The sequence below is a fragment of the Heloderma suspectum genome, chromosome 16 (genome assembly GCF_057233095.1).
Source record: "Heloderma suspectum isolate Gila_16-S chromosome 16, 16-S_ref, whole genome shotgun sequence".
Lineage (NCBI taxonomy): Eukaryota > Metazoa > Chordata > Lepidosauria > Squamata > Helodermatidae > Heloderma > Heloderma suspectum.
In genome coordinates, this window is record NC_139473.1 from 8,234,861 (window position 1) to 8,260,880 (window position 26,020).

The 26,020-nt window shown below is 45.2% G+C and overlaps 1 protein-coding gene across 3 annotated transcripts in view; it reads right to left on the reverse strand.

The window, feature by feature from the left end:
- The window catches only part of ACACA (acetyl-CoA carboxylase alpha), a 264,931-nt gene that overhangs the window by 48,855 nt on the left and 190,056 nt on the right, over positions 1-26,020 (reverse strand). For all 3 annotated transcript variants that reach the window (XM_084822406.1, XM_084822405.1, XM_084822407.1), the window contains 3 exons: positions 25,396-25,516; positions 24,669-24,779; positions 1,453-1,596 (listed from right to left, as the gene is read on the reverse strand). In XM_084822406.1, coding sequence (XP_084678532.1) covers positions 1,453-1,596; positions 24,669-24,779; positions 25,396-25,516 — 376 coding nt within the window. The remainder of the gene's footprint in view (positions 1-1,452; positions 1,597-24,668; positions 24,780-25,395; positions 25,517-26,020) is intronic.

Genomic DNA, 26,020 nt, shown 5'->3' on the forward strand with positions numbered 1-26,020 from the left:
GAGGAAATGGGAGGGAAAGTTGCTACCTGTGATTACTCAAATGCTCAAACATTTGTCCAGGGCCTGCTACACAACATCGGAAGCTGCTTTATACCAGGTCAGACATGATCCATCTAACCCCGTATTGTCTGCCTGGACTGGAAAGAACTCTCCAGGGGTTCCAGGCAGTGAAACCTCTCTACCACTGCACTACAGTCCTGCTATGATGCAAGTGGTCTCATGCACATAGCCATTTTAATAGAATAACAGCCAAATTCTCAAACTGCAACTCCCAAGAGTCCTTGGGAAAAGCCATACCAATCAGAAGTATTGTTTGACATTCATTTGCAAAGCAGACATATCTTAGGGTGCCTGCATAATTTCTTAAGGCACTGGCCTGATACAAAGCTCCATAATTTGTAGTCCCATCACCCTGGCCATCTGTGGAATGCTCATCCCAGGGAGATCTGACTGGCGCCTTCACTGTAAATGTTTAGATGTCAGGTTGAGACCTTCCTCTTCCAACAGGCATTTAATCTGTTGCTTTGGTTTTTCACTTTACTGCTTGCTCTTTAATGTTTTTTAATGTTTAAATATTTGGTTATCTTCATTGTTGTATTTATTGTTTTGGTTGTTATCTTATTGTTGTTTTGAGATTTTTAGGATTGTAAACTGCCCAAGGGCATCTGCTAGTTGAGCAGCACATCAAGTTAATAAATGAATAACATAACAGGGAAATTATTAACTTTTAGCCAGTAGCATTTTAAAGTTAGCATTTTTCTCCCAGTCATATCCTATGGTTCCAAACTTGACTGTTCTACTTCCATTCCCACCTAACCTGTTGTGGCATCTGTAGAGCTCAATCCTTCAGCCAGCTATTTGGCCATGAAAAGGTGGAATGTGCCCCTGTACTGTGATTACTAAAAGGAGGACCTTTCCTGTTGTGGTACCCCTGTTGTGGAATGAGCCCCCCAGAGAGGCTCGCCTGGCGCCTACATTGTGCTCTTTTTGGCCTCTCTTCTTATTTTCCCAGGCATTTTAGTCTTTCAGTTTCTGTTGTTTTCAATCTGTTACTGCATTTTAAATCTTTGCACTGCTGCTAGGTTTTATTTTGCTCTTTATTTTATATTGTCATTTTAAACTTTTATATTGTCTTATAACAGCTTGTACTTTATGGTTTTAATTGTTGCAAACCGCCCAGAGAGCTTCGGCTACTGGGGGTTATAGAAATGTAAGAAACAAATAAATCAGTAGCAGTACTGACAGAACAGGACTTTGGGGCAGATGCACAGGGCCCCACTCAATAGAATGAACAGGCACAGGGGAATGCAGAAAGTCTGGCTGACCTATTTTGAAAAAAGTGAAGTAATACACATTACCATAGAAAGAGCACCCCACCCCTCAGTAATTCCAGAGTCTAAAATTACTTAACTACATTGCTGGGAAGCAGAACTAAAAGGGGTGGGAGAATACCTTGGGCATGTAGGACAGCCACAGCAGAATGGTATAGACACCTTCAAAGTCATCGCAAACTGTGCTGTGTGTCACCCCGTTGTTGTGCATGATCTGGATCCCACCCAGCTGGTTGTTAGATGTGTACACTTCTCTTCCAAGCACCTGTTTGAAAAGAGAGAGAGAGCTTTTTCTGGATTTCTTTTTATTTATGTAGAAACACTATTTAATTATTTAAAATATTTCATTTATAGCTTCTATGTGGTTCTACAACAGTAACCAAGGTGGCTTATATAAGAATGAGGAAAAGAATACAATACAAAAATATCCACCTGAAAAAAAAGCATAGGAACACAGACAACCACGCCCAACAACAATCTTTAAAACAGCAACCGTGAAAGAATTTTAAGAAATAAACAAACTTCTTGGATTTTGCTCCGTGCTGAGAAGGTAACAAACTTCTCTGCAAATGGACACAATTCTTGAGAAGACCCCCGCCACTGGTCATACAGGACCTCAGATGATGATGTTACTTTATAATTTATTACATTTATCTCTCAACTTTCCTCAAAAGAACTGGAGCTGTTGTACATGCTTTTCTCTCTCTTCTCACCCATTTTATCCTCCCAATTACCCTGTGAGGTATATTAGGTTGAGAGAGAATGAGGGAGAGTGACTGACCTGAGGTCACCCAGTGAGACTCATGGCCAGGAGGAGGTTTGAACCACCATTTCCCCAGTTCTAGGCTGACAGCCTAACCACTATGCCACACTGCCTCTCAAGAAAGGACGAACAAGTAGGTTCATACAGGCGGAGGCAGCCATAGACAAAAGGTGACCTGGTGGGATTTCAGCAGTCCTTAATAAAAGCACCGTCCTCCTTGTCACTACTCTGAGAAAGTAGCTGAGCTGCATCGGCATCAACATTAAAAACCGAAAAGGGGAGATACTCCCACATCTCATCTAGTTTGGTTCGTATTATAATTTGGGCTGTTGTGGATTAAAGCAGCAAGATGTTTCTTTGTACAGATAAGAAAGTCTGGATGTATTGTGGGTCAACTGCTGGCCCATTTTGAAAGGCTAAAATATTTAAGACTCCTTACAAGTTAGCCTTTGAAAAAGTGTGGACAATGGCGAAGTCTCCAAAGGGCAGAAAGACCTCTGTAAGATTCCTAGAAATCAGTGGGTGAGGTTTCAGAATGGGGAAAAAGTAAAAAAAAAGTCATTCAATGTAGCCAAATACATGCAATTTACTTACATTGCATCATTCATGCATGCACATCACAAGCGCCCAGCTTTTCCAGTCTAGCTTCCAAGTTACTGTGATTTATCTTTAACTTTGCTATAGGCGAGTTTTCAAAACTGACTTTGCAGCATTAAGGATGGAGACTCCTTGCCTTTTAAATACATTTGCATACATTTGCTTATTGTGCATCATTTTGTTATTATTTATTTCATAGATTTATATAAACACATACCCTATTTTTTTTAAAAAATCGCTAAACAGTTTACAAAGAAAGTGTAAAATACATTAAGGACGCAATCCTATGCACGTTTAGACAGAAAAAAGTCCCACAACTCCCAGCATGCCCCAGCCAGCTGTGCTAGCTGGGGAATGCTGGGAGTTGTAGGACTTTCTGTCTGAACATGCACAGGATTGGACCTTAAAATGTATTTATAGGAACAATTTATTTAAAAAACAAAACCAAGTACTAGGGATGTACAGACGGTGTAAACTCCATTCTGTCTGCGTTTCACGGGTTATCAGGCACCTTTTGTTCCATCATCTGCCCATCAATGGAACTGGTCGGGATTTTTTAATTTTCCAAATTTGCACCAATTCCCATGTGCACAAATTTGCACATGCAAAAATGCGCAAATTCCCATAAAATGCACAACCTCCCCCCCATGCACATTTTCACGCTTTGGCCTGTGGGGAAATGTGCATTTTTGGCCGTTTTTTTTATTTTTGCGTATTTTTGTGCAACAAAATTTGTGCAAAACACACCACCAGGGGGAAGGCCATTCCACAAGTTGGGTGCCACCACATAAAAGGCCTGCTTCTGGGCTGCTGCAAGATGGCGATTTGCCAGTCGCGACACAACCAGGAAAGTCTCTTCCGATTATCTTAATGATTGCACAGGTCTATATTAGGGTAGGTGATCTGCCAGGTAACTGGTCCCAAGCTGATGGGCTGTTCATCTTAGCCTAAGCATCACTTATGCCTGTTCTTATTCCCCTGCCATCAACTTCTGTTTGCCCTCTTGCTGATGGGGAACAGGCAAAATAATGAGTCAATGCAGGCCATCAAAGGCCCCTCCCCATCTTCTCAAACTACAGCTCATATATGGTCCCCCTGCCACTATAGTGTTTCTGAGAATTTACTGGGCGCTGCCCACATGCTTTCAAACCCACCTTCATAACCCCAGGGGCCAGAAACTTGGTTTACAAAATTAAAATGGAAGTCATAAAAGTGGGGGATTCTCGGGGATGCCTTTTGCCAGGCAGAATCCGCACAGTTGAGGTAGAGAGGAAATATGCTACAGCAATACAATTAGAGAGCAAAAAGGCCTTGAAAGGAACAAGGCTGAAAATGACCTTGCCCCCCTACAAAAAGGAAAAAAAGAAAAAATTTCACGCCACGTGAACAGGTACAAAGCCCCCTGGTGTTTCCGTTCAAGGAGTTCATAAGAATGAGCCTCTGACCACCGGTCTCTCAATTCTCTTGCGCACTGCTCCTTTCTTCTAATCTCAGCCCAAGCGCCACACGGCCCGGTTCTCATTCCCCCGCTGTCTCTTCCCATTTGCCCTCTCGCTGACTGATACACTGATCTCTCGGTCACTCGGCTTTCTGCTCCGCTGGGTCCATATTACTAATAACACCTCTGCCACGGCCAGTTTACCTCATGAAGGCAGGAGCACATCATTACAAAATAAACTCATAACTTTGACATTCGAGCAAATACACGCCATTTGTTATTTTTATGGCTCGAGTCTCTCCAACAGGCAGAGGGCATTATGTACCCGTTTCATTTAGATCTTAAACGCCCCCACCACAAAAGAAACCACACGCACAAAAACACAACCATACACCCTACACACACACCTACCTAGAAACAACACCATGCTAGAAAATGCAACTGACTTCGAGGTAAATTATTAAGATGGTGCCTTCGTACCCTCACCCCTTCCTAAAATGGAGTTCCTAGGCCTGGGGCATGGGGCTCATGGAGCTTTGACGGGCCTCCTTTGCCCCCAGCAAATGCAACCAACTTGAGGTGAATTATTACTATGGTGCCTTCTTCTTCTTCTTCTTCGTATTATTATTATTATTATTATTATATCCCGCCTTTTTTCCAATACTGGGGCTCAAGGCGGCCTTACAACGTTAAAACTGCTATAATTAAAACCTATAAATAGAAATATAAATACAACTGTACAAAAGTAAAAAATATAATTAAATCATCAATATTAAAATTGTAAAAAGATTAAAACATTAAAAGATAGCTTTCACAGCTTTCACTCCTTCCCCAAATGGAGTTCCTTAGGCCTCTAGAGCCTGTGGGTCTTGAAGTTTCGGCAGGCCTCCTTTGCCCTCCAGAAGTGCAACGGACTTCGCACGAAATATTAAGATGTTGTCTCATAATCTTCTCCCCATCCTCATTGGAGGGCTGCAAGGAGCAAGCTCATGACCCAGTTGTGATTGCACAGTGGCATCTGTATGGTCTGGCATATGAACGGAGGCTGTAAACATGCCCACACCATTCCTTTTTAAATGGCAGCTACCATCCTGCAAACCACGGTGTCCATGTATACAGCCCCCCACCCCCCAGAGGCACCAATTCATGCAAATGTATCTTCTATGCAATAATATTTGGGCCATATGCCCAACAGCCACTCTGTGCACTCCCAAGGGTGATCCCATGGGGATGGGGAGGTGTAATAAGAGAGCCAGTGTGATGTTGTGGACTGGGACTCGGGAGAGCCGGGTTCTAGTCCCCACTCGGCCATGAAGCTCACTGGGTGACTTTGAGCCTGTCACTGACTCTCAGCCTACCCTACCTCACAGGGCTGTTGTGAGGATAAAATGGAGAGGAGGCCCACGTAAGCCGCCTTCGGTTCCTTGCAAGAGGAAAGAAGTCACGATATAAATGTAATAAATAAAATAAAGTGGATATAAGAGCCAACACACAACTCTCTGTGCTAAAGAGGTTTTCCTCCTCAAAAGCTACTGTAACTGGAGAATGAACAGGGGGAGGGGATGGCAGCCCACATTCCCAAATAAGCAAGTCTCCTTCTGTATGCAGCCTGCTGACAATGTCATGTTTCCAGAGTCTGGGCCTAGCAGTTGCAGGTTCAAGGGTCCAACAGTTCCGAGGTGGTCGGCACAATCAGGGATCAGGTAAAAGCCAAAGTCTCAATAGTCCAGGTCACAGGCAACAAAGTTCCAAGGCAACACGACAGACAAGGGGCAGGCAGGCGGAGGGTCAGAGTCCAGTCCTGGTAACAGGCAACAAGGCAGCTCAGCAGACAAGGGCTTGGACAAATTCATGGAGGAGAAGGCTATCAATGGCTACTAGTCCTGATGGCTCTGTGCTACCTCCAGGATCAGAGGCTGTATGCCATGTACACCAGTTGCTGGGGAACATGGGCGGGAAGGTGCTTTTGCATGCGTGTCCTGCTTGTCTGTTTCCCATGGGCAGCTGGTTGGCCGCTGTGTGAACAGAATGGTGGATTAGACTGAGCCTTGGCCTGATCCAGCAGAGCTCTTCTTATGGTCATATGGTAAGGAGCAGGCAGAAGGAGAGTCAAAGTTCAGTCTAGAACTACTCACACCAGAAATCAGTCAAGGAAGGAGTCCAGAGTCAAAGCAAGGAAAGCTGGATTCAGGAAGGTCTGGTCAGCAGGGGCACAGCAGACAAGCCAACGCCATAGGTACACCCCCACCTCTTCCCTCCTTTTTGCCTGGATTGACAACAGCATGAGGACAGATGACATCCCTCTGGGGGCCAGATCTGGACCAGGGACCCCCCTTCTTCTGTTTTGTTTACAGTCAAGACTGTTTAACAGATATTTTATCTATAGACCAAGGATGCCCACATTCAGAATTACTCAGACATCTCTCTACTGCTTCTGGCAAGAGTGTGTCAAACAGGTTCTGCAGGGTTTCTTAAAAACACACACACACAAAAGCCTGCCAAACCTATTTTATCAGAGGCAACAACAGAATGAGCATACACAGTACAAGCAGCGCTCCCTCTTCCACCATCAACTTTTGGTGCATATGTCTGTATATATCATCCATCTCCCATCTAAATTACCTGAACGAATAACCACCAGTTGGCTTTCAAATGCAGCTTAGATCCATGCTGCCTCTGCTGTCAAAACACAATGACAAGTAAATATGGCACCTGACTTGGCATTAGGCAGCCATTTCATTTCTTGCAACCCTTTGCGCTGCTTCACTCAAAGCATCGTGATGGACTTGTGGAGGGTGGGGGGAGAAGGAGCTGCCTATTTATCTTTATCTCCAAAACGGGATTTAAAGGGCAAGAGCAGACGGTATATATTAGACCACTTTCGCTGCTTGTCAGCAGCAGTAAACCTGAGCCGTCTGCACCATCTCCAGATAAGTGGTGACCGCGGCAGCTCCAGTTTGCCTCCAGCAAGATTCGTTTGGCAGATGGTGGTGATTAGCTCCCCTTTCTTTGTATTTCTCTCTCCAACCAGAGCTTGTTTCTCTATATTCTGTTCCGTGCACTCCCCCTGCCACCCTGGAGACTTCTGGCAGAGACAGGGAATATTTATTTATTTGCCTCCAAATACATCTCCAGCAGCTTGCAGAACATGCAAAAACAATACAGATTAACACATCATATAAAAGCAACTGGTTATTTTTACACCCAACACCCCGCCCCCCTCAGTTAGTAGCATCATTAACCAAAACATCAATGTTCATTACACAAAAAACCTTTTTAAAAATGTCATTGGAGAACCCCAAAAGCCCTCTGGAAAAATGCACCTTGGCCCTGGCAGCTAAAAGTAAGCAGGAAAAGGGCGAGTGAAATTCCTCCCAAGAGAGGAAGTTCCACAATTTTTTCTGTTACTCCACAGAAAAGGCCCTGTCTGGCAACACTGCCCACCATATTCCAGAAGTCTTTCAAGGAGGAGCTCAACCTACAGTTAGGCTCATATTCTCTGGGCCAAAAACAGAACCAGAGATCTCTGCAATGGACACCCAATCTAGCAGTTATATAGAACCTGGGATATTCTAAAGCAGTTCATAGACTTGATCTCTATACCCCAATAAAGGTAGGACAGAATTAGTATCCCCATAGATTGCAGATGTGGAGTCTGAGGCTGAGAGAGAGAACGGCTTGCTGAAAGACTTGTTTTTTTCCCCCTCTTCTCTTCCTTTTTTCCTTGTGTGTCCTGTCTTTTTAGATTGCAAGCCTATGGGCAGGGACTGTCTTCTTTTACTGGTTATTTGTAAGCAGCTCCAGGAACCTTTTAGGCCGAGGAGCTGGATAAAAATACTCTAAACAAACAAGCAAACAAACTTTGCCATCTCCTGAGCCTGCCCAATTTATATTTCTCCTGGCTTTGCTCCTTTTTTCACCCACAGCCTGCACAACGTGTGATCCACCCAACTGAAGTTAGCCTGCATGTGCCTGTTCTCGACTTCAAATTTTGCGTTTTCAGGGTGAGGGCATAAAAAGGAAGTCATTGGTGCAATGCCACACGTGGCTGTTCAGTCCTATTTAGCTTGGTAGAGGTCACCAGGGGCGCAGGCCAGTGATAGCCCCTTTCATGGCCACGCTGCCTGCTTCCCCTGCCCTGTTCTGTCCATTGTTTGCCTGCTTCCTGCCTCAAAAGAAGAAAGGGAAACAAACACATACAAATCCCTTTTAAAGGAATTAATGCTGAAAGAAAGAGTTAAAGTTCCAGTCCAATTATCTACAATTGAGCCTCGAACAGCTTTCAGCTTCATCGATCAGCACTTCTGCCCTGCCCATTAAAAGTTATTAGATGGTGGAATAATGGCAACTTGATAACAAAGGCAGATGCTGGTGCTGGTTTTCAAAGCGCAACCTGTGCCTTTAAACAAGGGAAGGGCCATGTTCCACTTTTCCATTTCTCTGCAACAGTTATAACAGGGCTGGAGAATCTGTGGCCCTCCAGCTGTTGTTCGACTCCAAATTCCATCAGTCCCAGCCAGCCTGGCCAATGGGAAGGGATGATAGGAGCAGTAGTTCAGCTACACCTGGAGTGCCAGAGTTTCCCCACCCCTGAATTATAAGAAGAGTCCTACTGGATCAGGGCATGGTTGGGACTTGGATCAAAAGCTTAGATCAGCCTTCCCCAACCTGGCACTCCCCAGGTGTTCTGAACTGCAACTCCCATAATTCCCAGCCAGCATGGCCAATTATGGGAATTGCAGCCCAACACATCTGGAGGATACCAGGTTGGGGGAAGGCTGGCTTAGATCAGTGTCTATCTAGCCCAGATGCGGATGCACTACAACTCCCATCATCCCTGACCATGATGGCTGGGACTGATGGGAGTTGGAATCCAACGACGTCTGGTGGGCCACGGGTCTCCCCAGCCCTGGTCTAGTCCATCCTATCTCCAGCAACGGCCAGCCAAGTGCTTCTGGGAAGCTCTCAAAACACGAGCTTGAAGGCAATCCCTGCTAGTTGTTCCCCAGCATACTGCCTCCATTTAGATATCATGACTAGTAGTACTTAATAGACCTCTCCTCCATGAGGCTGGCTAATCTACCTTGAAAGACATCCAAGCCAATGGCCATCATGAGAACTTGTGGTAGCGAGTTCCACAAGTTTCGTTATGCGTTGTACAGAGTACAGCTTGCTTTGGTCTCTCCTGAATCCACTGCCAATCTATTTTATTGGGTGATGGTGAGATAATATGAGAGGGACAATATATATATCAATCCACTTTCTCCACTCTGTGCATCATTCCCTCTATTTCCAGTGCTCAGGAGTAAGTGCAGTTGTAGCCAAAATGGCACCATTCACATGTAAGAAGGAGGTATCGGCAAGCATTTATTTTTATTACACACTTTAGATGTGCCTCATAGGAAAAGTACTCCAACCCTTAATGGCTTCAGCTCCCAGCTCTAGTAGGACATTTTTTTTGAGAATGAGTGACCAGAATTGTACACAGTATCTAAGGGCTTTATATAAGGGCATGATGATATTCAGTGTTTTAGTTTCATTCTCACTCCTTACAATATCTACCTCAACATTTGCTTTTTTCACAGCCAGTGCAGCTGAGTTAATAATCTACTACTATTCCAAGGTCCATATGAAGACTTCTGTACTTAGATCATGATCATTAAGTTTACTCAAGAGCTGTTGATGAAAAACTTTTGTCAAAAATTTCTTGGAGGACCAAGCATACCATCACTCTCCTCTACAAGTTTGCTGACATCCTTGAAGAATTCTAAATGGCTGGCGAGGAAGCAGTTTATCTTGCAGAAGCCATGCTGATTCTTCCTCAGCAAGGCTCATTCTTCTTTATATATTTAAACATTCCAGCTTTAATAATGCTTTCCACCAATATACTAGGGACAGAAGTTAAGCTCAGTGGCCTGAAATTTCCTGGATCCCTCCAGATCCTTTTGCAAAAAATGTTGCTTTGGCTACTTTCCAAGTAAAGAGACTAATTTCAGTGATAACTTGCATTTTTTTAAAAAAAGATTTAACCATTTCACAGTTGAGTTCAGGCATAGTTATTTCTCCAAATCTTCTGCAGTGAAGACTGATATAAAAATTAGTTGAGCTTCTCTGCGACCACCTCATCTTCCTTCAGTGACTTTTTCACCTTTGGACTTCTAATAGTCTCATCATCTCTTCAGGGCTAGTTTTGTACTTTTACACTATTTAAAGACATTTTTATTATTTGCTTTGATGTTTTTAACAATATGGTTCTCAAATTCATGTGAGCTATTGTTTTTTAACCTGCCTCATCGTCACTTACGTTTGTTTTGCTAGACTTTCTGTTACTTTTTATTCTCCTCACTTGGGCAAGATGTCTATGTTTTAGAAGGAAGCCTTCCTGACTTTTATGGCTTCTTTGATCCTTCTCATTAACCATGCTGTCATCCTCTTTGGACTTCTTTGTACAACACAGATTTTTAAAAAGGCACTTTTATTATAGTGCAGGGCTAGGTGCCCTTCAGATGTTTTGTTGGACTACAACTTCCACATGCCCTTACCACTGGCCATGCTGGATGGGGCTGATGGGAGTTGTAGTCCAAAACATCTGGAGAGCACCATGGTTGCTATCACTGTTGTAGTGTTTTTAAAAAGAAACCCCAAGCATCCTGAAGAGATATTTGACCTTCCTGGCTTTCTTCTTTCAAGTTTCTTTTCAAAGAATACCCTCAGAGGTTTCCTCTTCTGATGTTAAATAGCACTGTTGGACTTCCTGGGCAGGTTTTGAGATGCATATATGTTGAATTTGACAGCACTGAGGTTACTGCTCCCAAGCAGTTCAACAATAACTTTTGCACCAGAACCAGAACACTGGCTCAGGATCAAGCCGAGAACTGACTCTCCTCAGGTTCTTGGATATGCTCCCATTCCCAAACACCCATCCATCCCCATGGCTGCAAAGGGCTTCTACCCCCCTCCTCAGAAACCAGACTGCAGCCTTTGCATTTCTAATCGAGGAACACAGGAGCTGCTCCTGCACTTTTTAATTTACGAGTGTTCGGTGGGGGACCTTTTCTGACTTGGGAACATATTGGCTCGGTCTAATGCTTGGAGATTATTAAAGCCGGTGCTATGCTCCCGCTATCAGCTCTGCAGATCTTTTATTTAGAAGATGTGGGGCACTAAACGCACAAAGAGCTCCCCGTCACCTCCACATTAAAACCCCAAGCGCCTGGTAAATGGAATTATATAGCTGTCATCTCCTTTCCCCAAAGTTTTAAGAGTACAATGGAGTCATTCCCCCCAGCCCCCGCCTTGAGCGATCTCCCTGCACTCCATCCCGAGCTCCAGAACGGAGAGGTCTACTTTGTATTGATTTAAAGTCGTGGAAATAAATAAAACTGCTCCGCCACCGTGGTTCACAAGAAATTCATGGTACACTATTGCATGATATATTTGAAGAGCTGTTCGCAAACTCTCTTTTTTCCTCTGGTGAATGATGGGGGGGGGGACAGAGGGGGGAAGCACAGTGAAAAGCCTGCCAGTTACTGGGAATGCCCATAGACTGCAAATCCAGAGGAAAGCAGCATGTGACTAAAGTCTCCTTTTTAGGCTATGGCCATTCCAGAATCCTTGGAAACCTTTCAGCTGGTCCTGGAACAAATCTTTGCACATTTCTCTATCTATACCTCAGCCCTTCCTCCTCATTACTCCTTTCTGGTGGTATTATTATTATTATTATTATTTGTATTTATTAATTACATTTCTATTACATTTATAGTCCACATAGCGTCACATTTCTATACCACCCTTTCCAAAGAAACTCAAGGCAGCATACATGGGACTGTCCCCCATTTTATTTACTTATTCAAACATTAACACATTTATATCTCACTTTTCCCTTTAAAAAATGTTCAAAGTATCTGACACTTTTTGAAATGATAATCACCAAAATTTGTTAAAAAAAAAAAAAAAAGGGCTGGGAGACAACAGGGATTCTCCAGGGAGCCCATTGTCTTTAAAGAATCATCTACTCCAGCCTTCCTCAACCTGGTATCGGCCTGATGTTCTGGACTACAACTCTCAGAATTCCTGACCACTGGTCATGTTGGCTGGGGCTGATGTGAGCTGAAGTCCAGAACATCTGGAGGGCACCAAGCAACTTGTTCAAGGCCACCCTGTAAATTATGCAATTGAGAGGCGATTTGAACTCAAGTCACTGGGAGTTCCCAACTTAGATATACCTAATTACAGAAGATCACAGCCCTGCTTGTCTGGGGGCACAGCACATATTAAGCAGTTAAACCGATACAGACAGTCTGAGAGGTCCTTGTCTCCTCTCAAACGATCATTTGCTCAGACTGAAGGGCCAGGCCAGGGTCTGAGGCTTTATAGGGGCAACTGTAATTCTATAGGCTCCCTTGCGTCACCTGACAACTGCTAAACTAGAGGCTGCAGTACCACCTTGTGGCCATTTGCAAGGGTGGTGCCTAAGCACAGTGGAGTGCAGCTCCATCTTCTGGCAAGATGATATGATGCCACTGAAAAGAAGGTGCTTGAGGTCCGGTTGCCAAAATCCCCAGTTCAAAACCCCGGGTGCCTTACAAAAAAACAGCATGTACGAGGGGAATGTATCAGTACCAGCAAATGGTGCTCTCAGCTCAGCACTGCATGTTAAGGCTGGAAACAAAACAGTGTCGTTCCTGCCACGGATGCAGGGCCTGTGCTTGTCTAATGTTCACAGATCACAAGCTTCTCTTAAAAGGGTTAGACAAGCTGATGGAGAGATTTGTCCCTTTTCCCCAGGAAATGGCAAGAAGGTGGTTTCAGCAGGAAAAGCATATTCCAGTCCACTAATGCTGCCATTCCCTCTCCTTTCACAAATGGACAGAAGCCACATGCAGGACCAATATATAAACATGGATCGGCACACATACAAGCAATTCTTATGTATGTGGAAATTGCAGGGGGGTTGGGGGAGAAGATCACAGAAAACTCTTTGACCCGATTTCCCTAAAGAAACATAAAGGGGGATTAGTAACGCCAGTGTCTGGCACACAAATTAAGGCTGAGGGAGGACGGGAGGAAGGGGTGCTGATACGCTTCCAGTTCAAGAATCTGTCTCACTGATATTAAGTCATATGTACAACCCCCCCCCCCCACACACACACACAGAATGAAGCTGCCAGCTGAATTTTGTGCCAAGCAACTTGGCTGGGCATCCATGACACTTCCTAAGGTGGTGCCCACTCCCCAACTCATAACGGATCTGGAGGGAACAGACCCCCCCCTTGCCGTGGCAGGGAGTCTATAGCTGGAGAATATAGCTGGGATCCCCGCCCCTCAGAGGAAAATGGAGGCAGCCTCAGTAACAGCATGGGGCCAGAGAATCCTCATCCCACACTTGAGATCCACCACTCCATACACAGGAGTTCGTGGCCACTCTGCTCACCAAAACCCACATTGACAGTGGTGCTGTCCCTCACTTCCTGCACCAAGGCCATCGTTCCCGTCCTGATCTCCATTTCCTGGCTCTTTCTCTCTGCTCCTAGGCCAGCCTGCATCGCCCCTGCTCTCCCACAATAATCTCTCCATGCACCTCACCCTCTCCTCCACACAAGGCGTCACAAAAACCTCAGGAAACTTCCTCTCCCCAAACTCAATCATCCTGCAGAACCTCAAGCTTCTCTCTGCTCCACCCGCTCCACGAACCACTTCTCACACCGGCACCCGAGCTGTTGATCCTGGATCCAGTTCAGGTTTGCATCATGCCTGGATCTGGTCCCAGCCTGGCCAATTCTTTTTCCCTCTGAGACCAATTCCCATTAACCCAGGCAACCCTTCTCATCCTCTTTCTAGAAGCAAAAGAACAGGATAACCTTGGTGAGCATCAACGCAAGGCCCAGGGAGAAAGTCTCGATCTGGCAGAGTGTCAATTTTCCTTTTGACATTCCTCTGCCCCCTTCTTTTCCAATTAGCATTCTCAAAGGCACCAAACCCGTCCATATCCCTCCTAATGTCATGCTGTGCCACTCCAGAAAGATTCATATCATGCATTAATAATTATAATGCTCCTTTGAATGGTGGGGATGGCACTTGGTGTTCCAACTCTCACACCGTTGCTCCCCCATTATTACTTTGATCTCATTTGCCATGACAAGAGGCATCTGGAGCACAGCCTGAACGCCACTGGACTTGGGCTTGGCACAAACCATGGGTTCAAAGCAGGAGCAAAGCCTGAAAGAATCCTCATGTGAAGCCCAGGGAGCCTGCAGGGATATTCCAAATGTAGAAATATTTTAGCAAGCACAGTAGTGGAGGGAGCAGCAATGTACCAAATTGCTCAGTAATATACAGACCCATCCCTGTCTTCCAAAGATCCAGCCAATGAAGGCAAAGCCCTTCAGAAAACTGACAAGCAATTTGCACTTCTTTTAAAAAGTGCAAAACTAAACAAATTACAATAATATTATTCTAAAGTAACAAAGGTCCACATAGTTAAAGCAATAGTATTCCCCATAGTAACCTATGGCTGCGAGAGCTGGACCATAAGGAAGGCTGAGCGAAGGAAGATAGATGCTTTTGAACTGTGGTGCTAGAGGAAAATTCTGAGAGTGCCTTGGCCTGCAAGAAGATCAAACCAGTCCATAGTCCAGGAAATAAAGCCAGACTGCTCACTTGAGGGAAGGATACTAAAGGCAAAACTGAAGTACTTTGGCCACATCATGAGAAGACAGGATACCCTGGAGAAGATGCTGATGCTAGGGAAAGTGGAAGGCAAAAGGAAGAGGGGCCCACCAAGGGCAAGATGGATGGATGATATTCTGGAGGTGACGGACTCGACCTTGGGGGAGCTGGGGGTGGTGACAGCCGACAGGAAGCTCTGGCGTGGGCTGGTCCATGAAGTTACGAAGAGTCGGAAGCGACTGAGCGAATAAACAACAAAAAACTAAAACCCTGAATGGAATCACAGTCCCTCTGGAACTGCCGTCACCAGCCACTGCTGCTTACTCGGACCCTTAGGTCTTCTTCAGAGGTGCTCCTCCCAATGCCCCCCTCCAAAGGAAACTAAGTGGGTGTCTAAAAGACAGAGGGACTTCTCAGTGGTGGCACTCTGCTTATGGAATAAACTCCGCAAAAAGGTTTGCCGGGCACCTACATTGTTATCTTCTTCGTGCCAGGCAAAGGCCTTTCTTTTCTCCCAAGCATTTTAGAGACCTACTTCTAGATTATTATGGCTGTTTTATCAATTCCTGTGCTGTTTATTGTTATATATTATATTGTACTTTATCCTTTTAAATATTTGTATTGTATTTTATGTTTTTAACTGTTATATGGCATTTTGTTTTTTAACTGTTTGCAATCCACCCAGAGAACATTAGTTATTGGGCAGATTAGAAGTGTCCAAAATAAACAAATATAAAAAATAAGCAGAAACACACTACTTGGATTTAGGTTTTTGCTGTTTCCTATTGACCCTCCCTCCTTCTGTCTCATGTGTTCTTAGGTCACATGAGGTGTTGAAACACTTTCAACCCAAAAGCCAAATTAAATATCTGAGAAGCTCTAGGGGGAGACATTCCAGTGGCGGGCAGGACCAAAGACAAAAGGGACAAGGCCAAAAATACCAGCATATTCTAGCTTAAAGCTCTTATTGCCAGTAAATAAACCTTAGGAGAGGCATTTCAACCTTTTAGAATGCCGAAAAAACTGCACAAAAGCTGGGAAACCAGCACACAATAGGTGGGTGGGGGAAAGGGGGTTGAGCCAGAGGGAAAAAGGGGCACGGCAAGGGTGGAGTGGGATCTGAAGCCTAAAGTTCTGCCCCTCTGCTTTACGTCCATTCAAAAAGGACCCCTCTGTTTTAGGTCCATTCAAAAAAATGTTTGGCTATAGGTCTAGTGTTGGAATAACAACAACAGCAGCAATGTAGTATTACTGTTGTTAGCAAGTTGAGCAGTGGAGGGTTCACCATGCACAAAAAAAAAGCTAACAGGAAGTGAAGCTTCTTATACAGAAGGGGGAGGCGTGGTTACTCCTTCTAGGTCGCTCATTGGGCACAGTTCTCTAGTGCCTGATTGGCTCCTGATGCTATAATGTGGAGAAGCAGCAGCTGGCGTGACATATACTTCTCTCAGGCCTCGATAGCCAGAGGGCCTATAAAACATCACCCAAGCTGCATGGGAGCTCTTTTCTGTGAGAACCTTTCCTGGAGGGCCAGGGTAACATATGAATGACCCAGACACGAAAGCAGAGGCTGCTGGGTGCTGATTCTGTGGTCAGGACCTGCACAAAAATCAAGCCACGTGGTTAATTCATTTAAACATTGCTCCAGCCACACACAAGATACTCACAGAAAGGTACTCCCACATGGCTACAGAAAAATGGCTTCTTTGTTCACAGGCTTGCTGAGCAGAGACTAGAAGGAAGCTGCTGGAAGCTAGGTACAGCAAACAGAATTTCCTTTCAGTTTGGTTTGGGTAAGAATTTACCGACATTCCCAACGCTCTCCAGATTTGGGACAAAAAGAACTTGAGATTTAAGAAAATTCAAATGTGTGAGGAAAGCGAAACTGGCAAATTTGCCCACCTCTAGTTCGTGGCCATGGCATGGCCAACACAGAATCAACTCCAGGTTCCATCTAACCAAGGGTGAGAGGGAGAGCAGGGCCATCCCACCAGCCCTGCTGAAAGATCTCTCTCATGAAGGGTCTTCCTCCTTCAACTGTCACTGCCAGCAGCCATTCTAGCAGGTTGAATTAGGGAGATGAGAGGGAGAGCAGCCCCGCTAAAAGAAATAATTTCCCCTCTCTTCCCTCCACATTCCTTTTTCCTTGCATGTTGTCTCTTTAGATCATAAGCCTGCAGGCAGGGACTGTCTTGTTTAATTGATTATATGAAAGCTACTCTTGGGAGACTTTTTGGCTGAAGAGAGGCATAAATAAACGAGAACTGACAATAAGAAGTCTCTCTCAGTTATGGCACCTCAGCCATGGAACTGGCAGGTGTGCAGGTCCAAGAGCTGGCAAAGTCCAGCCCACATGGTTCAAGAGGCAGGACGTCCTCCGAGGAAAGGAAGAAACAAGCAAGCAGTCTGGAAGCACTGCAGAAGACTCCAGAAGTTTCCCTCGGCACCGAGTAGACGATGGGCAATACAGCAGGACTTGGCATGGGCAGGGTTGGCTCCAAGAATGATGGGGCCCTTGGCAAAAGGAGGATACCTCCCAAAAAATGGCCTATAATTTTTTCAGATAGACAAATAAAATTAAAATAAAGTTTTAAAAGTTGCGAAATTCCGTGGCAATACACTACGGAAACTTAAAATGGACAAATTTTGCTTGAAAGCAAGCTAAATGTGTCCATTCAGCAAACAATTACTTTTCTTTTTTTACTTCTCCCTCCCTTTTTCGATGGTACAGTGGTGGGAATGCAGCCCATGACAGGTCCAGGGGCCTGGACTGGCCCCTGGACTGCCTGAAGTTGTCCACACCTGGTTTACCTGGCTGGTAGCGGAGGCAGGTGGTTTCAAACTGCCATTTTAAAATCTCCCACAATATCTCCAACATTGCTGCCACTTTTCTTTCTTTATGCCACCCTTTTCTCTCTCTCTCTCTCTCTGTGCCACCCTTTTTGCTCTATTTCTCTCTCTCTCTCTCTGTGCCACCTCTCTCTCTCTCTCTCTCTCTGCCACCCTTCCCCCAGCCCCGCCACCTTTACTCTCTCTCTCTCTGGCACCCACTTATCTCACTCTCTCTTTTGTATCGCTGGAATGTGGTGGCGGGGGGTGATTAATACTAAGCTTTAGGCTTGGGTTTTCAATAACTTTTGAAATGGGCTTGTGTGCAATTACTATTGTTGCTGTTGTTGTTATAAACAACAGCAATTTTGTATTATTATTATTATTAACCACAACAACAACAATCCTTGCGGGATTATTTTAAATTATTCCGTTACTGGTTTTGAAAGATAGCTTGGGACTCCAGTGAGGGAGGGGAAAGGAGGACAAAAGACTACTTCGAGAGAAAAAAATGAACAGTACATCTGTGTGTAGGTTAAATTGTTTTCATTCTTTTTCAGAGCTCCTATGGTTAACCCTGTCCTGAGAGCCTGAGCTGGATACAAGATAGAAATGAACAAACAGGTTCTTCAAAGAACCAGCCACTGTCAGGTGGGCAGCAAAACTGAGTGAAGTTGGACAGGCTTGGAGTCCAAATGAAATGCATTAAGAGAGTGAGAGTATGAGCACGCACGTGCACAGACACACAGCCAAGGGATGAGTGTGCTTGTGTTCACCCAGAAGTCCATTCTGTCCTGTTTCCACATTAAAAAAAAAGAATAATTGCAGATTAAACTGCATTAAACTGCATTTAAATTGGCATTTCCGAGGCTACAATCCTTGACCTACTTAGTACCTGGACGCAATCCCCTAACTGGGACTTACTTCTGAGTAGACATACATAGGATTGTGATGCAAACTTACTTTCCCTCAAAATATGTATTTTGATACATTTATACTGCCAAGAAAATGTCTCATGACATCAAAGAAGTGTGAAATCCAGCAGATAGTTAAGTTCTGGTGTGCATGTTAGTTTGAGCAGTGCAGTTCAGGTCAATTTGTGTAAAACTGAACTCTTCAAGTAAAATATTACATCTACCTATCTACTGAGAGAGAGATATCTGGTTCACATATAATACTAACCCATGGTTTATTTAACCTATGGTTTGTTGCCTACCCAGGGTTTGTCTGACAGATGATCAAGCAAACCATGGCACTCAAAACTGTAGGTTACTTGTTTCTTTTCTCCTTCCACCCACTCCCTCCCTGTATCCAAAATGCCTTTCCAGTGCTATAGTACTGGCATGTAGAGTGGCTCATTTTTTCTACCATGCCTGTCCACTGTCTGTGTAGCCTGGCAAAACAACCCATGAACAACTCACAGTTCTGGGTCCACACATAATGACAACCCAGAGTTCACAACCCAACAACAAACCATGGGTTGTCTTTCTGCGTTGTTTGTGGTTAACAAATCATGATTTGTCAGCATGGCTGGGTTTGCACATCATGATAACCCAGAATTCAACAACCCAGGGTTAAATAAACCAGGGTTAGCCTTATGAGTGAACCAAGTCAACGTGCATATGTGTATGTGTGCATGTGTGTGTGTATGAGTGAACCAAGTCAATGTGCATATGTGTATGTGTGCATGTGTGTGTGTATGAGTGTGTGTTTCGTTGCATTACACTTCTTAAGGGAACAAATTGAAATCTACCGACAGTACAACAGATGACAAGTCATTGATCTTGTTCCATACAGCATTGTGTTAAACTAAATGGTGTGTGTGTGTGTGTGTGTGTGTGTAATGGGAGAGGGGTGTTGCAGGAGGGATTTGGACAGAAAGTTGATTTTTTTTAAATGTAACAAAACCTCTGTCTCAGCAAAAGTTTCCATTAAAATTTTAGACAAATGATCCCTGTGTCCTTCTCCCCGCCTCTTCCCCCACGCCACAATTCTGCCTGGGGGCTCCATGCTATTTCTATGCAAATAACAACCTCGTGGTTTATATCTTATTATATCCATCGGAGCTGCAGTGACGCGACCCGAGATGTGTGTGAGAGGTAGGCAAAGGAGAGAGGGAGAGAGGGAGAGAGAGAGAGAGAGAGAGAGAGAGAGAGAGGATGGGTGTGTGTGAAGAGATAGAGTGGATGTTCAGTGAAGCATGAAAAAATATTGTCAGGAGTGAGCGGCAAGCACACACACACCCGTGCGCACACAAGCAAAAACCTATTGCTGGGATAACGTGTTTATTTCGCAGCTTCTCCCTTTCCACCCCCACCCCCATGTGTACACCGTCATCTTTTAAAATTCATTGGGCATCAGGCGATCATGCACTATCCATCTGCCATCGCTGTACCATTTGCATTTCATGCCTCCTGTCTTTTGATGTGCTGATACTTTGATGCAGTTGGGAGACGTACATTATCATTATTTCAATTGGGGGGGGAGGGAGGAGGGTCAGTGGGCTTGGTGCGATGCGCATGCACACCCACACACAAGACAGGAACAGAAGTGGTTATGCATTATGCTCCTCCCCGTGCCCTGCTGATGCTGAGCAGTGAAGACACAGGATGGAACAGGGTTACAAGATACGTTCTCCAGCCATCCCAATAACCATCATGGGTTGGTATTCTTTATATCGTCAGAACATTTCTTTGGCAAAGGTACAGCCTGCTAATTAATGCAAACTTTTTCACCACAGGTTCATAGCTTGAAGGTTCTCCTAGAGCCATCTTTGTCACTTGAGGCTCAGGGTGCATCAGTGGCACAGAGCGCCTTCCACCAACTTCGGCTGATGCCCCAGCTACACCCCTATCTGGACAGGGAGAACCTAGCTGTCAGGGTGGAAACTGAGCTGATAGAACCCCAGAGTAGTTCTGATTCTGAGGAGGATCAGCAATCGGTGGGAGAGGAGCCAGCTCATCCCTCACAGGCACAGCAGCTGGCAGAGATTCCTCCTGCCGGCATTCCTGAGATAGATAGTGACCCTGGCAGTGAGAAAGTGCAGGAAAGGGGCTTGCTAGACGCTCGACGCAGACGCAGGGAGCGACGAGCGATGGAGGGCGTGGAAAGGAGGCGTAGCGCCCATTTGGCATGCAAGCAACAGCCGCCTCCTGTGGACCCAAGGGAAAGAGGGAGGATCTCTCCCTAGCCCATAAGTTCAGGGTCTTCAAGTGACTCTCCTTCAAACGGGGATCAACTGCCTACTCGAAGCATAGGCCACTCTGCTGTTCCTTGCTTAGTCGCTGGTGATTAGCATCTGAAAGAGTCATTAAGTTGTAGAAGGATTAAAGCCTTGAAAAGAATCCTTTCGTCTGTATCTTGAGTTGGCTACTGGAGTCTACTGAAAAAGGCCGCTAGGTCACTCCTTACACTAGCTTCAGTTGCCTACGCTCTGGTAAACTCCAAGTTAGATTACTGCATTGCGCTCTACGTGGGGCTGCCTTTGAAGACTGTTCAGAACCTGCAGCTCACGCAAAATGCGGCGGCCAGATTGATAACGGGGACTAGAAGGTCCGAACACATAAGACTGACTCTGACTTGCTTGCAGTGGCTGCCTGTAAGTTTGCAAGCTTGATTCAAGGTGCTGCTTTTAACCTATAAAGCCTTCTGTGTGAGTGAGAGAGAGATACTCTAGTGTAACCTTTCATACATGCCAAAACTCTTCTCTTAAATCCCCCTACCTCTCTCTTCTTTTCTACTTAACCATCAAAAATGTTTGATATGATCCCTTTAAGGAGCCTGCAAAAAATTGTGACTTCTGGTCCGATGACTCAATGCTTTCTTGACCACGGAGATGGACACACCGGGTCAGTAGCATCCAATGCCCATGATGGAGGTAAACATGGACCCCTGAGCCTGCTTTGCGTGGCCATACGTGGATGTGGAAAGGAAGGCGGGTCAGGGAGCACTTTGGTTCTCCAAAACCAGGACAGGTTTTGGAGAACTACATCAAGGACAACCGACTGGGCATTCTGCAAGGTTGACCATAACCCAATTGGGCACAGACCATAGTGATGTCTTCCCTGGGTCTACTGCCTGTGATGTGGGTTCCTGAATGTGAAGGTGGGTTCTTGAACCTGCTTGAATGTGGGTTCTTATACATGCATGTGGTCTGATACCAAGCAATGCTCTCCACCCCGCACAACTTATGTGCATGTGTGTTTGTGTTTAAATCAGCCTCCCCCCAGCCTGGGGCCCTCCAAATGGGTTGGACGTCAGCTCCCATCATCCCCAACCAGGCTGGGGATGATGGTAATCCAACCCATCTAGGACCCCAGGTTGGGGGGAGGCTGGCTTAAACCGCGATTTTTAAGTCCTTAGGTTATTTTTATGCAAACGCCCTGCTCCCCCCAGTCAACAAGTCTCCTTGCACCTCTGCCCAGGGCAGCCAGAACGATAATGGCAGCACCCAGCAGTCTGTGTGCTACAGCTATGCTGCAAATCTCCGGGATTAGCTTGCTGCCCAAAGAAAGGAAATAAAAGTGAAATCTCTCTTCGTCCCCCCTCCTCCTCACACCCGCCACCTGCTTTCTCCCCCTCTCTCTCTCTCTGTCCGTATTTCAAGGGCAAATTGTTTCTCTCTTCTGCACACAAGAAGCTGGCTCTCGAGCATAAATCTCAAGCAGCTGCTGCCTGGGTGGCACGTTGATTTAAGAGCCTTGGCCTTTGGCTTTTGCTTCCAACCCTGTTTAAAACCTAAAGTGGGATGGGCTTGGGGTTGGGGCAATTTCGTCCCCAGAGGACAATTCATTCAGGTATATATCAGGCAGGCCGCAAACACGCTGCCCTCTCCACTCACACACACACACAGACGTTCTTTGCTCAGGGAAGGGCCATCCTTCTGGAAAAGCAGCGGTTGGAGAATTGGCAAGAGCTATCAGAGAAGGGCACAGAAGAACAGAAGAAAAGCCCTGCTGGATCAGACCAAGGGTCCAACTAGTTTAGTGTTCTGTTCACACACTGACCAACCAGCTGCCCACGGGAAGCCCACAAGCAGGACATAAGTGCAACAGCACCCTCCCACCCTCCCAGCAACTGGGGCACATAGGCATACTGCCTCTGGAACTGGAGGTAGCACATGGCCAGCAGGACTAGTAGCCACTGATAGCCTTCTCCTCCAGGAATTTGTTTAACCCCCTTTTAAAGCCATCCAAGCTGGGGGCCATCACTTTGTCTTGTGGTATCGAATTCCATAGTTTAACTGTGCACTGTGTGAAGCAGCACTTCCTTTTATCTGTCCTGAATCTCCTACTGATCAGCGTCATGGGATGACCCTGGGTTCTACTATTCTGAAAGAGGGAGAAAAAATGTCTCCCTCTCGCATGGAATGCTAACTAACATCTCAGACGAGGTCGTTTCATAGGAGCGGAGTGACCTTCTGCACACCTTATAGATCTTTGGGAAGATCTGACTTGCCAAATGGGAGGAACCGGGAGGAAAGCTCATGAAGATGACTTTTACCTGTGTTCTGGCAGGAAGAGATGCACTCTAAGGGGAGTACCACAACTGCTGATTTACTCTGAACGTGCTGTCACTGCATCCTGTATTGAGCAGGGGGTTGGCTAGATGATCTCTAGGACACATTCCAACTCTATGATTCCTTATACCACTTTTCCCACACATGTCCAAAGCAGCTTAGCGCAACTAAAGAATCAATTAAAGCAACGGGAGTATTGTTTTTTTAATGGCAACACAACAGAATAATTAAAAAGAAAATAGATCAGCCAGTCAGAAAGAAAAACAATCCTCCTAGGAAACAAGCCCCAAATGTGAGATGAAAAAGGAAGATTTTACAGCCCTTCTGCAATGTGAGAAAAGAGGAAATACGCCTGAATTCCAGGAAGGGGTTGTTCCACAGCCTCAGGGCCACAGCTGTGAAGGTCCTACTTCTACTGGCAGATGTACATATCAGACACAAAGATGGGAACTGAAGCAGCAGCTGATTTGACAAACACAGGTGCCCAGGATGGGGCCAGAGTGATATATGGAGAGACAGTCTTTAAAAGGCATGTCCTATTACTATTAATATTTATTACGAGCCTAATATCCTGCCATCTCCACAACACACATCAGGCATAGGAAAACAAAAACATTCCACACATTAAAAAAATGTAACTGTCCAAACCATTTCTTTAAAAATCCAAGTGTGCAATGAAAATAGCCACTACCACGATCAACCTCCAAAGGTTACTTTAAAGAGATGTCCCTTGCATTTTTTTCCCCCAGAGGTTACAAGACAATGTTCTACCATACATCCTTCGGGAGCTTGGTGTAGAGCCTTCGGGGCCACTGCAGAAAAGGCCCCGTTTTGACCTCGCTGAACAAAGGGACATAGAAAAGTGCCCGTCCATCTGATCTTAATGGGTGCAGTGCCCTCTATCAGGAAGGGTCTGGCTCCTTCAAAGACATGTACACTCAAACAAAGCCATTCATTATCCACCTCAGTAGCCAACTCAGTTTCTCTCAGCTGGCATTCACCAGCCAAGCCAGGCAAGGAGCTCAACTGCAAAGCAATTCTTCACTGCCCTAAAAGAATCTAAATTTATCCTCTCTAGATAAGCCTTTTCCAACTTGGAGCACTCTAGATCTGTTGGACTACAGCTTCCATAAGCCCCCAGCCAGCAGAGTTGGTCCATCTAGCTTAACATTTTTTATGCCACTCTTCCCCAACCTGGCGCATTCTAGATCTGTTGGACAATTGTAGTCCAACAGATCTAGAAGGTGCCAGATTGGGGGAGGCTGGGGGTTATGGGAGTTGTAGTCCAACACACCTGGAGGGCACCAGATTGGGGGAAGGCTGGGTTATGGGAGTTGTAGTCCAACACACCTGGAGGGTGCCAGATTGGGGAAGGCTGCTCTAGGCCAAATAAAAGAACAAAGCCAATCAACCAAAGAAACCGAACAGCACCTACATGTGCCAAAAACGCAACTCAAAAACAATCAAATTAAAAAACAAACCAACAAATACAGATTTGCGACCGAAAGGTGAAGTGAAACTTACTTTGTTGAGGGCTCCTGCTCCAGTCAAGGTGATATGTGAATTTTCCACTTGGATGGTCCTCTGTCCCAGCCGGACGATGTAAGCGCCGATTCCGATTGCCCGGCATGTCACCTGAGAACAGAAATTTGAACCCATTTCAGTGCCACAGCATCACAACTCAGGGAATCAACCTGCCTGTTTTGTGCTCACTAGGTTCAATTCCTGTTGCATGAATGCAATTAACATACTTGAAAAAAAAATTAACATACACGTTTTTTAACAAATGTATTTTTCTATTTTTTTTTAAAAAAACATGTTTTTAAAACATTGTTTTTAACACATTTTTTTTTCCATTTTTTTAACATTTTTTAAAATGTTTTAACATACATGGGTTTTAATACGCATATTTTCACATACACCTTTTAAAAATAAATAAATTAACATGCATGTTTTTAAAAATAAATAAATTAACATACATGTTGTTTTAAAATAGCAGCTGTGGTGCGCATGGAGACACCTGAGTAGCACTGAGATCACCGGGGGGCGAGGGATTTAACCCTTTGATATTACATAGCAGTGAGCCAGCATGTGGGGCCAACGTTAAATAACCCCTGTTACCTGCAGCTGCTGACCAGTGATCTAGAATTCTAGAGGCAACCAGCCTACCCGAAATCTCTGCAAATCATCAGGTCTACTTGCCTAAACTTTCTAGCTCCCCACCCCGCACAAAACCGCACGTGTGGCTTACCAGGTTGATTGTAATAATGTCTTCATACGCCAGTGATGATTCTCCTGCAATCATGCCAGATCCCCGCAGGTTCTCCATCCCAAGGCCGTCTTCCTTTCCAATTATATCTGTAATTTTATACCTGGTGCAGGGAATAGTGACGGGTGGGGGGGGTTAGAGGGAGAGAGAGATCACAAATTTACCACTTTGAGACTCTTGGAGAAGCCCCTGATAACTACAGCTGTGGAACACTGAGCGCAACAGTGCAGAGGTTACTTGACCTCCTGCGGCAATGAGTTCCACTGGCTGCCAAAGGTTCTTAACAGGCTTACATGCAGTGATTGGGAATTGGCTTGGACCAGGCCCCTGAATTTGCACAGTGAACGCAAAGACGTTGCTCATCACCTATAGCACTTGAAGGCAAACACACCCCAGATGGTGTCCTCTCATCTGTCACGAGCCCTTGGGCAAAACATGGTTGCTTTCGAGAAGCCAGAAGTGACTGGCTTTAGCCCACTCTTAGGCTTAGGTGGTTTGTTTGTTTCTTCATTCATTCATGCAAAATGTTTCTATCTCATCTTTCGGCTTGACCCGAGGCCTCCAAGATGAAGTGAATGAACACATGACAATTGTTTCAGTAGTGTAC